This window comes from Mangifera indica, chromosome 3 (genome assembly GCF_011075055.1).
Source record: "Mangifera indica cultivar Alphonso chromosome 3, CATAS_Mindica_2.1, whole genome shotgun sequence".
Lineage (NCBI taxonomy): Eukaryota > Viridiplantae > Streptophyta > Magnoliopsida > Sapindales > Anacardiaceae > Mangifera > Mangifera indica.
Window position 1 is genome coordinate 6,103,424 of NC_058139.1, and position 11,444 is coordinate 6,114,867.

Below are 11,444 nucleotides of genomic sequence, written 5' to 3' on the forward strand. Positions count from 1 at the left end.
TAATTAACCTTAGTTATGATAGAATATGATAACCATACTTTGGTCCACGTCAGTTTACAACGGATATATTATCAAAAATGAAATCCTTTTATATGTCGTACCTCAAGCTTCGATTTGATCTTCAAATATTATGAAAGATAGCAGCACCAAACTTCAAAACAAGAAGAAATATAAGTTAGAATAATTCTTGTTGAAATCGAGAAAAAACTCTTATGTTTTTTTTTTTGTGATTTCTGGATTTTAGTTTCGGTTATCAAGATTGAGTAAATATCATTGGCATTTTAATATGATTTTGTCGTAAACTGAAGAATTTATTAAAACAAGAGAGCACATAATTATAGAATGATATAATAAGTAATATTAGTAGGTATTTTTATTTGGATTTCAACTAAATATATAACATTATTCTATCACATAAATATATGTACATAGAAGCATTTCTAACCTTCTGATTGATGTATGAAATTAAGAAAGAAAAAAAAAATGCGCCTCAAGCAGTCGAATATGCAACTTCAATCTTCAAATATTTGTGTGAATTAAAATTATGGAGATAGATGGAAGGAAAGTTAATTGTTGGGAGGAAGTGAAAGACAAGTTATGGCAGAATGAAATCTGTGTTTTTGTGAATAGAAATAAGAATACAAACACGAATAAATATTGAAGAAAGGTATCAAAGAGAGCATGCTTCGCAGTCAAGAAAAGAAAGCAATGCTAATTAAAATTCTAAACTTGTTTGATTTTGAAAGGAATCTAAACTTTAGCTCAAATTCTCAATTTTCAATTGTCTGTTAAGAATACATGTACCACTTCATATAAATGAAAGCTCAACTCGCTTAGCACAAATGAGAATGAATAGATTTTCCTATTTGTGTCTTTCCACTGGATTTTAACTACAAGTTCCAACAATAACGTTCCCAAGGGCAAGCTCTAGCTACTAAAACAACTCATAAATGAGTGAAAACAAAAGCAGCTCTATTTCTGGGAAAACTCCAAAAATTCATTCTTCACTTGGCTGGTAATTGATAATTACTTGAGAGCTAGTCCCCTTTTTGATGGGCATAAATGAAACAAGCCCCAAAGCATGAAGAGAAATAACAGATATAACGCTAAAACAAAAACAAACCCTGTTTCTGTCAACGTGTACTTCTTATCTTTAATGGGATAAATGAAAACAAGCCCCAATACTGGCAGAGGGCAACATGCAGACTCCATGAACAAAATTGAGGAAGCTCAATTATGAACCCAAGATTTGGTACACAAAAAAAAAAGAAAAAGGGACCGCAAAAGTGAGGAGGCTTACTTCGTATGTGCAAATATGCTTCGCCATTATATACAAGACATGAGGTTTAATTCAACAGACTGTCAATTACAATTTCTTATTAGAGTACAGCAGGGAAAACTGAAAGAAATCATGCACTTACAGTTAGGGCTGGATTCGAGCCGAGCCAAGCTCGGCTTGAGCTCGAGCTCGGCTCGGTCGAGCCCGAAACGAGCTGGGCTTGGCTCAACTCGATTGAGCTCGAGCTAGCTCGGTATATATTTTTTTAAAATTTTTTATACAAAACAACATCGTTTTGATTAATATATATTAAAAACGATATCGTTTTGATAACGAAAACCGAGCCGAGCCGAACTCGAGCCCAATTGATTGTGTATGTGATTGTGTATTAATATATTTTTAATTTAAAATCATCCAATCAGATAATAACACATCATTTATATATCAATCTATATCTTCAAAAGTATGTACATATAATTTTATTATTTATTAAATCACAAGCAACAATTACAGAAAGATTCAAATACTTACATGATTAACTTAACGCACACCAAATTCTTGATGCCATTATTGGAGATAATAAATTCATACTTCCACATGTAGCCTTCCACTCATGCTCTGCCCAAAGATATATACTCTTACATTACAAACAAAATAAAATGAAAATGAAAATACTAAATATAAGTAAGATTTAAGGCATTTATTATATAGAATATAAAAGGAGGTAAACATGGCAACATCAATGGGTCACATAAAATGGACATAATAATGAAGCTATCACAATTAATTCGCCAGAGAATAAAGGAAATAACAAGATTTACTCCATATAAAAAAAAAATTAATATATATTCACAAATTCTAAAATAGCATAAAAAGAATCATGTTACTATTGCGTATGGTAAAAGCTATTCAAAGCAAAGTGAATCAATTATATTATGAGGCTACGAAATGAAGAAACACTTGGTATATGTTGGTGATTAAAGTAAAATAAAATGAAATTTTTATTCTATAAGAAATGTTACCTTTGCATCCAGTAACTCGACCAGGAGCGGATAAAGTCACAGAAGGGTTGTAGGGAAGATTTTGCATTGGGATCAATACAAGTTTTGAATTTGATTCCAATTATTATTTGTAGTAGATTATTCAAACTTGTTTACCTCAACTAAATTTGTCTAAATTAATTTATTATAGATTTTTTATATATTAATTACAATTGCAGAGAAATTTTCATCAAGAGTTAATGATAAAGTGAAAAGAAAAAAAAAAGTTTATGTATGATGTTAATCACACTGTCATATCTAATTAACCTTAGCTCCCAGAGAAAATGATAGTCCACGTATAATATGAAAATTAATTCTTTTACAAAAATAAAAATATGTCGTACCTCAAGTTTTGATTTGATCTTCAAATAATATGAAAGATAGCCGCACCAAACTTCAGAGCAAGAAGAAATACAAGTAAGAACAATTCTTGTTGAAATCCAGAAGAAACTCTTTTTTTTTTTTTTTTTTCTAATTTCTGTATTTTACTTTCGGTTATTAAGATTGGGTAAATATTATTGGTATTTTCATATAAGCTGGGGCTCGTAATATGTTTTTGTTGTGAATTAAAGAATTTATTAAAACAAGAGAGCACATAATTATAGCATGATATAATAGGTAAGATTATTTGGATTTCAACTAAATATATAACATTAATCTGTCACGTAAATATACGTACATAGAAACATTTCTTATCATCTGATTCATGTATAAAATTCGGGAAGTTAAAAAAAAACATCGCACCTCAAGCAGTCGAATATGCAGCTTCAATCTTCAAATATCTGTATGAGTGAAAATTATAGAGATTGATGGCAAGAAAGTCAACTGTTGGGAGGAAGTGAAAGGAAGTTATTGCAGAATCAAATCGGTGTTTGTAAACATAAACAAGAATACAATCAAGAATTAATAGATATTGAAGAATAGTATCAAAGGGAGCATGCTTCGCAGTCAAGAAAAGAAAGGAATGCTTACTAAAATTCTAAACTTTCTTCGATTTTGAAAGGAATCTAAACTTTAGCTCAATTTCTCAATTTTCAATTGTTTGTTAAGAATACATGTACTATTTCATATAAACGAAAGCTCAACTAGCTTAGCACAAACCAGAATAAATAGAATTTCCTATTGTTATCTTTCCATTGGATTTTGACTATATGCTCCAACAATAATGTGCCCAAGGACAAGCCCTTGCCACTGAAAAAAATCATACATTGAGTGAAAACAAAAGCAGCTCTATTTATGAGAAAATTCCAAAAATTCATTCTTCACTCAACTAGTAATTGATAATCACTTGAAAGCTAGTCCCCTTTTTGATGCTGTTGTCTTCCATGGATGATTACAAAACTGATAGATGCCACCATTCCAATCACATACCCTGTCATGGCTCCATAACTCACACAAATCGGCCATTCCTGTGAATTGAAAATGCCACCATTCAGGCCTAAATGGAAAGCAAGCAGCTTAAACAACACATTCATCCAAGAAAGGAACCACAAACCAGTTTTTAAATCAACCAAGTTGAGTCAATACTCCACAGAAGTTAAAATAATACAATATATCATACACCTAGACACAATATAAGTATAATTTCTGAAAAAATTATCCTTATATCATACACAATACAAAATAAGCACAGCCAGATAAACAATGAAATGTCATATGCCACAAATGAATAATAAAGTACATCTGAACGGTCAACCAAGAATTACTGCATGGGGATTCAAATTGTGCTCTAAACTACACACATCTATTTAAAGTACCATAAATTTGAACTTGAACTTCTTTATCAAAATTTCAAGCAAATTGTGCCCAACAGCTCAGAGAGAAAACACAATTCAGATTTAAAATTGGAACCGTTAAAGTGAAAGTTAGATAGTTAATGTTCCATGGTCCTCAATAAATGAGAAGGCATAAGTTTACATAGCATATTGGTTTCACAAGAAGTTATATAGAAATAAGATAAGAAACTTACAGACTGCTTTCAGTTTCAGCACATCATATACATAAACAGGGAAAAAAATTACCTGCCAGGGCCTCTCCCAATCAAGAGGCATCGGCCAAGCACCAAACCAAGCTCCAAAAACAGCTCCATGGGCTGGTAAACAAATCATATAGTCTACAAATCCATTTGGCCTAAAGAGCAAATCAATTCAAATTTCACATCAGAATGTAAAAATTGTAGCACAATTTCAGTTGACTGATTTCATCAGTACAATCTTTATTGAGCTTCCTTAAGTTAAGAAAGCATACTTTATAGTTCCTTCTTTAATAAAGCATGAAGAGAAAAAACAGATAAAATGCTAAAACAAAAACAAACCCTGTTTCTGTCAATGTATACTTCTTATCATTTAATGGGCATCTATGGAAACAAACCCCTATTACTGGTAGAGGGCAACATGCAGACTCCATGAACAAAGTTGAGGAAGCTCAATTATCAACCCAAGATTTGGTACAAACACATCATGACCTCCTATACTAAAACTAATTATTAATGTGCAGTTATATACATTGTCAATAACAGAAACAAAAACCACCAAAAAAGTGAGAAGGCTTACTTTGTATGTGCAAATATACGTCGCCAATCTTCCCAAGACGAGCCATATACCGAAGCAGCAGGCACAAACTGCCAGTGCACCAGATGAAAATTCAGTGATATGGCAACAATAATACAAATAATAATAATAAACGAAAACTTCTTTCACATGGCATAACATTGTGACATTTTATAACTGCAATGTGGGTGCAAAATTATATACAAGAATGAGGTTTAATTCAACAGACTTTCAACTACAATTTCTTAGTTAGAGTACAGCAGGAAAAGCTGAAAGAAGTTCTGTACTTACAGTGAAGAGTGACATCATTAGAGACCAATGAACAGTATTTGACAAATACCTGTATCCAATAAGAACGAGGCATGATCAATGCAAATTTTTTAAAATGACTTAATTTGATTTGAACCAATATACAATTGCATCCAGAAATTATTTACAGTTAAATAAATTTAAGTCCATATTTATCTTGAAACATTTTGTCTCCACAATGTTGACAACTAAGTCACAGTACTGTATCCAATAACAAAGAGTCATGATCAATGCAAAATTTGTAAAATGACTTGATTTGATTTGAACCAATATACAATTGCATCTACAAATTATTTACAGTTAAATAAATGTAAGTCCATATTTATCTTGAAACATTTTGTCCCCACAATTTTGAAAACTAAGTCACAGTTGAGATTTGGACAATCAGAACAATTTTCTGCATAAATTCCCCACCCAACTTTATCCATTAAATTAGATTTTTACTTTCCTTTTGGGAAGAAAAAACAAAAGCCAGAAAGTTTGAAAGGAAACAAGAAAACCACTTGTAGAAAATGTAGGGGATTTGTGTACCTGACAATGAATAAAGATTTTGCTTATGGAACTATAAGTGAACCCATTTTGTTCAGACCTCAACTGTGACTTCTGTTTCCATAATAATAGTAAATGGCACAAATTTTTATCTACCATTATTTCACATACTGAATGCCCACAGGTGCACCCAAAGCAATAGCTCCTAAAGCATTTACAAGAGCCCCTACAAAGTAGAAGATGTATTAGTTTTTCTATGTTTTGCAGAAAAAACACAGGGAACACAAACCCTTGCCTAAAAATAAAATGGGCTGAAAAACAAAGACATACATGAGGTGTTAAACAAAACATATATGATCCTTCTCGTTTAACAACCATCTTTACAAGGTAATGCTAGCCTAAACCAAGCTACATTTCTCTAAAGGCTGACACAAGACTGTTACAGTAAAATCTAAAGCTAAACACATGACATGTAGTGATCATTCAATGTAACACGAAAACTTTTATTTAAGAACTCATTTGTAATCATAGCCTTCCATCTTCAAATTGACTGAAAAAAAAGACACGCCAAAAATTTGCTTTTAAGCAGGAAAGACTTCATTAATTAACTACAAGAGCAAAATTATTGAATCTAACAAACGCAAAGCATACAGAAAAAACATTTCCAATAGAATTGTATTGAACCTACAAAGACTATGAATCTTTGTCAAGCCACAATTAAATGCACCAGAAAATTGTCTTATTTAGCCTGTAAAACAGACTAATCCAACATTATTTAGAAACATACACACATGATTAAATACCAAGAAAATAAAATTTAATATTAGGATTGAAAAAAATATTTTGTTTCGTTCAAATATAAAGCAGAATGAACAACAGACTCATTGTAAGTTGCAGCATATGTTCTGCTTTATCTTTAAACTAAATGGAAGAAAACATACAACTATATGTACAAACACAAAATCCTAAAATAGTAACTACGCTAAATAAACTAGAGAAGAAGTATTTTGAAAAGTAAGACAAATGAAAAAGAGAATATAAAAAGGAGAAACAGGAATATCAGACTAACCAACAGGGAGTCCCAGTAGGCCTCGCACCACAGCTTTGAAATACTGTCACAAACATCAAGTCAAAAAGAATAAGAATCACTTGAAAAACCGACATAAAATAAAATGTTTTACGAGTATAAAATGTTTTGTAAACAGTTTTAATGCTAGAAAGGAAATATATATATGTGTGTGTGTATAAGCATAAACAATATTGCTCTTTTATTGCCACATCATATGCACCCATAAAATAAATTTAATTTTCATTCTGTTGTCCTCTCCCCTGCACATTAGCCAGTGCACAAAAACAAAATTTGAACTGCAGCATTTCACACATAAAAAAAAAAAAATCCCAAAAACGAGCAAAGAAAAGAATTAACAAAAATAATGCGCATTACCGAGGATTTGTTGGGATTTTTCCGGACATAGCTGTAAAGAAGTATAACAATTGGGCTCTCGATAACCTAAATTACAGTGTGGAAACGAAATTAATGAGTAACCAAGATTACAAATTCGTTGACAAAAAGTTAAAGAAAAAAAGTGTTGAGTACCCAGATCAAACGGAGAGTGGACGAAGGATTAGAGACGAGACTGATGTAATAGACGTCGTGAGCCATCCATAATCCGATGCCCAAACTTACGCCACAAATCAAGTGGACTAAAAGTGTTTGAAGAAGGAACACTGGATGGAATGAAGAAGTAGGAGGAGTTTCAGCAGACGAAGGTTTCACCATTGTTGAATTTTCTGCGGTTTCACAGTGAGTTACAAGGTTTATATGGTGGGTTAAGTTGGGCTCAGTATGTCCCTGACTTTGTCAATCATTTGGGCCTATTGTATGGTACACGGGCCTACTTATATTAGTGGGCTTGTACAATTTGGATTAAAAACTAAACTTTTGGCACAATGTAAGGTTTTATAATCTTTACTTGTTCTTTTAAATTATTGCTCGAATTTAGTTAATTTCCTACCGTGTACCTTATATTTATAATTCTCCAACTTTGATAAATTATCAGATAAATTGCAAAATTTTATATAAAAAATTCAATGGATGAGAAGTTGTGGTTTCACCCCATGTTAAGTGGGAAATAGTAATTGACCGGACAAATGAATGAAAATATAAAAGCTAAACCCTAAATTCACCCCTAGAAGTTGAGTGTTAATTTTAGTGATGACTGATGCCGAGTGGTGTTGGGTTGGGGTTGATTTGTTAATATTGGGTAAGGTGGGCTTACTTTTTTTTCTTTGTATGAAGAGGGAAAGCAAATCTATGTCCAACAGTCCAAGCTCTAACATATGACCGATCTTGTCATATTTCAATAACAGATTTCCTTATCATGCCAAAAAAATTAATAAGTAACAAAAGAATAATGCTACAAAATAATATTATAGAAATATAACCAAATCATGATAAATATGTAATAATAATAATAATATGTGCATAAACAATGAATACAAATGATGATATGTTATTATATGATTAGATATTATTTTATTTTAATTTAAAAATCACTTAATCATAGATAATAAATCATTATTTGTGTTCAAATTTATATAAATAATTTTATTGAAAATATATAGATTATGCATTTTACTCAAGTGAATTACTATTAATCAACTACTATCCAAGCCAATAGGTTCTTGAACTTCATCAATAGCTGACACTGTATATATATTGGTAGGAGCTATTTTGGATGAGGGAGTGATTGGAGGTGGTGAACTTGGCGGTGGAGGCGGTGATTTAGCAGGCTTCGCATTATAATCCTGCTTCACAAACTTACTGCTTAATCTCTCAACTACAACAACAAAAAAGCAGGTGATAGATCGAGTCCATCATAGATCAATGTATGTATGTATGTATGTATTAATTACCTTGAAAAGCTGTTGCTTCGTTTATAGAAGAAGTGGGGATCATTCCAAGTAAAACGATGAGTGAAACAAGAAATATAGGGATTAACAATGGTGTCTTCATCTTCTACGTTTCACGTTCAATAAATTGAGATACGAACTATAGTTTTTGCTAGTTGCAAGAAGTTGTATAAATAATGAGCTAGGGTTAGTTAATCCTTTGGCATCTTTTAATTATATTTGATAAAAATTATCAACGAGCTAAGCATATAAGCAAATTAAACTAGCATTATTTCATAAAAATAAAACTATAGATGGTTTTTTTTTATACATAATTTATATATATAGATAATATGTCATTATATAATTAAATAATTTTAAATTAATAATTAAATAAACTCAATCATATAATAATATATTATCTATATATTCAAATTATATTTAAAAAAAAAAAAACTGCACCTATAATATTGCTCAAATTTAATCAATCTTGTTACGGACAAATTCAAAAGCCAGCTCTCGCAATTGCTACGTAGTGGCTACGGTCTTGTATTGCTATTGCATAGCATTGCTGTCAGTCTTACGGCAGCATATATGAATTGAATAATCCCATAAGAAGCAGACTTTGTACACTCTTCAACCATCGAGTCCAATTTTTTCAATTGACTTTATTAAACTTTAACTTGTCGCTCCTACACAGTGAAAAACAACATCAAGTTGAACTTGAACGGCTCGAAAAACACTTGTGATCAAGCACTTAGTTTTGTCTTTTTAATCAGTATAAGCTCCTGACTTGAATTTTTTCGCTTAATTAAAGCTCCTGACTTGCAGTATATTGTATATATATACAATATACTGTAACAAATTTTCCAGTGACTAATGGTGATTATCGATCAAAATATATAAGAAAATCAATATTATATGATAATATAATACTTGTTAATCACGAAAATATCAGAAATAACTAACTAGCTTGACTGTTTCTGCTGAAAATTTTGCATGAAATTGATAATGATTACTGTGGAAAACTTTTATATTGAAGCCTTTTCCTAACCCGGACAAGTTGGTTTTTTAATTTTTGTAGAAAAGTTCAACCGAGTTAGTTCATACTTGATATATAAATACAACAGTTGGCAACCTAATTTCTTTAATATTTGCTTCTTACCTTGCTGAATAGTTTAACTCAATTAGTTCATACTTGATATATTGATGCTGAATTTCTTTAATATATGACATAGTGCAGCTTCCACTTAGGCTAAAATGACTTCGGGAATCATTCATTGTACAACACGAGAGGAAAATTCATCTTTTAATATCTAATAGGATAAGTGGATTAAGGTGTGCCATGAAAATCACTTCCATATTCTATATTACGAGATATGCAGTTAAATATTGCAATACGAGCGAATGTATTAAGTAAACAAAATGATAACAAACACAGAATTCTGCAACTTCCATTTATCATCCATTGCTTTGCTTGCATAAATTTCAGATGGTTAGGTGTCTTGAAGAATATAAGAAGGTGATAGAAATAACAATGAAAATGATGAAGAAAAAAATGATTGTGATTAATGACACAAACTCCAATTCAATTCACTTTCCAATCATATATAAAGGGGAAATTTCAGTGTCAGCATTCAAGATCCCATCAATATTCTTGAAGATGGCAAAATTAACTAACAAGGTTTCTAGATACTAGAGTTGCATCTTCTAACATCCTCTGTTGTAAGTGGTGTCTAACATAACACTATCTCAAATGGGAAAACAATGGAAGATGGACATAGAGAAGCTATTCAAATCTAAATCAATGACACAGATTTTATATATGAACAGAATGATTTGACATTGCTATATTGAGTAGTCATCTCGATGTCACCTAATTGCATAGGACAAAGAAGAATGGTAAAATTTTATACTTCTGACTTTTACAGTCTGAACATGAATCTGCCGATTGGTGAGTTACAAGAAGAATACATGAGCTTGTTACTGTATCCTTGTATTCATTTTTTTTTTTTAACCAAATTAGATATTCAGATATTATATCATCATGTTATTATATTCTAAGTGCACACATAACATTGTTCATGCTATCTTATTTAGACTTCATGCTAGTCTTTATCACCTAACTATGATTATTACTATGAAGAAACCTAGACTCTCCCATTTACTAGAGAGGTGGCATCTGAGAATCACCTAATGAATTATTTGCATCTTGACCAAATATTAAGAGATAGACCAAACAAAATGCCACGTATTATGCTATGTTGTTGAGCCATATGATTCTTTTTAATTTGTTATTCGTTTTTGCAACTTTGTGCTTTATCAACAAGAAGAATTTGCAAGATCTATACTCTTTCTCATCTTCATTTCTTCCAATAATCATTACCATATAGAAGTTGAGTACACTAATTAAATTACCAAATAATAACATATTTTTGAATTCAACTCAACTAATTGCATTGAACTATAAACAAATTTTAAGTTTCAAGATTAAGCTCAAGTTTAAAGGAGAAAAAGATAATAAACTTGAATATGTAAGTCATCATTACTTGTTTGCTTTTTTATTTTTATATATATTCATTATATTTGCAAATCTAAATTTTATTTGTATTTTATGAACTTGATATAATTTAACCACCTTTACTAGGGAAAACATTATGATTTCCAGCATACCACCACCATCAGAAATAAAGTAATCTAAAAAATGTTTTAAGCTTATCTTATTCAGTAACTGTGAAGTTGATTATTGGATTCAGAATTTATTTTGTTCAGTATGGTTGGTTCAATCTCAATATGACAGTCTAACTTGGATAAGTTCTCTGTTACCAAAAGAAAGAAACATTCCACAAAAAATACTATTTAAGTTTTCATATTCTAATTTACATC

At 30.9% G+C, this 11,444-nt stretch overlaps 1 protein-coding gene and 1 long non-coding RNA gene across 3 annotated transcripts in view; both read right to left on the reverse strand.

Annotated features, from left to right (window-relative positions):
- LOC123210658 (phosphatidylinositol-glycan biosynthesis class F protein) overlaps positions 1 to 7,480 on the reverse strand; it is a 33,745-nt gene extending 26,265 nt beyond the window's left edge. Inside the window, exons 1-8 of one of the 2 annotated variants that reach the window (XM_044629131.1) lie at positions 7,264 to 7,480; positions 7,111 to 7,176; positions 6,736 to 6,778; positions 5,838 to 5,892; positions 5,160 to 5,208; positions 4,872 to 4,939; positions 4,341 to 4,449; positions 3,286 to 3,728 (exon numbers count right to left, since the gene is read on the reverse strand). In XM_044629131.1, coding sequence (XP_044485066.1) covers positions 3,615 to 3,728; positions 4,341 to 4,449; positions 4,872 to 4,939; positions 5,160 to 5,208; positions 5,838 to 5,892; positions 6,736 to 6,778; positions 7,111 to 7,176; positions 7,264 to 7,446 — 687 coding nt within the window. In that variant the 5' untranslated portion in view covers positions 7,447 to 7,480 and the 3' untranslated portion in view covers positions 3,286 to 3,614. Of the gene's footprint in view, positions 1 to 3,285; positions 3,729 to 4,340; positions 4,450 to 4,871; positions 4,940 to 5,159; positions 5,209 to 5,837; positions 5,893 to 6,735; positions 6,779 to 7,110; positions 7,177 to 7,263 lie in introns of those variants that run through there. The other variant, XM_044629132.1, reaches the window with a different exon arrangement.
- On the reverse strand, positions 1,762 to 3,173 carry LOC123210660. The gene is made up of 3 exons (XR_006501283.1): positions 3,064 to 3,173; positions 2,664 to 2,713; positions 1,762 to 1,897 (listed from the first exon to the last, which is right to left on the reverse strand). It is a non-coding gene; the product is annotated as an uncharacterized LOC123210660 (long non-coding RNA).
- Positions 7,481 to 11,444: the final 3,964 nt, after the last annotated feature.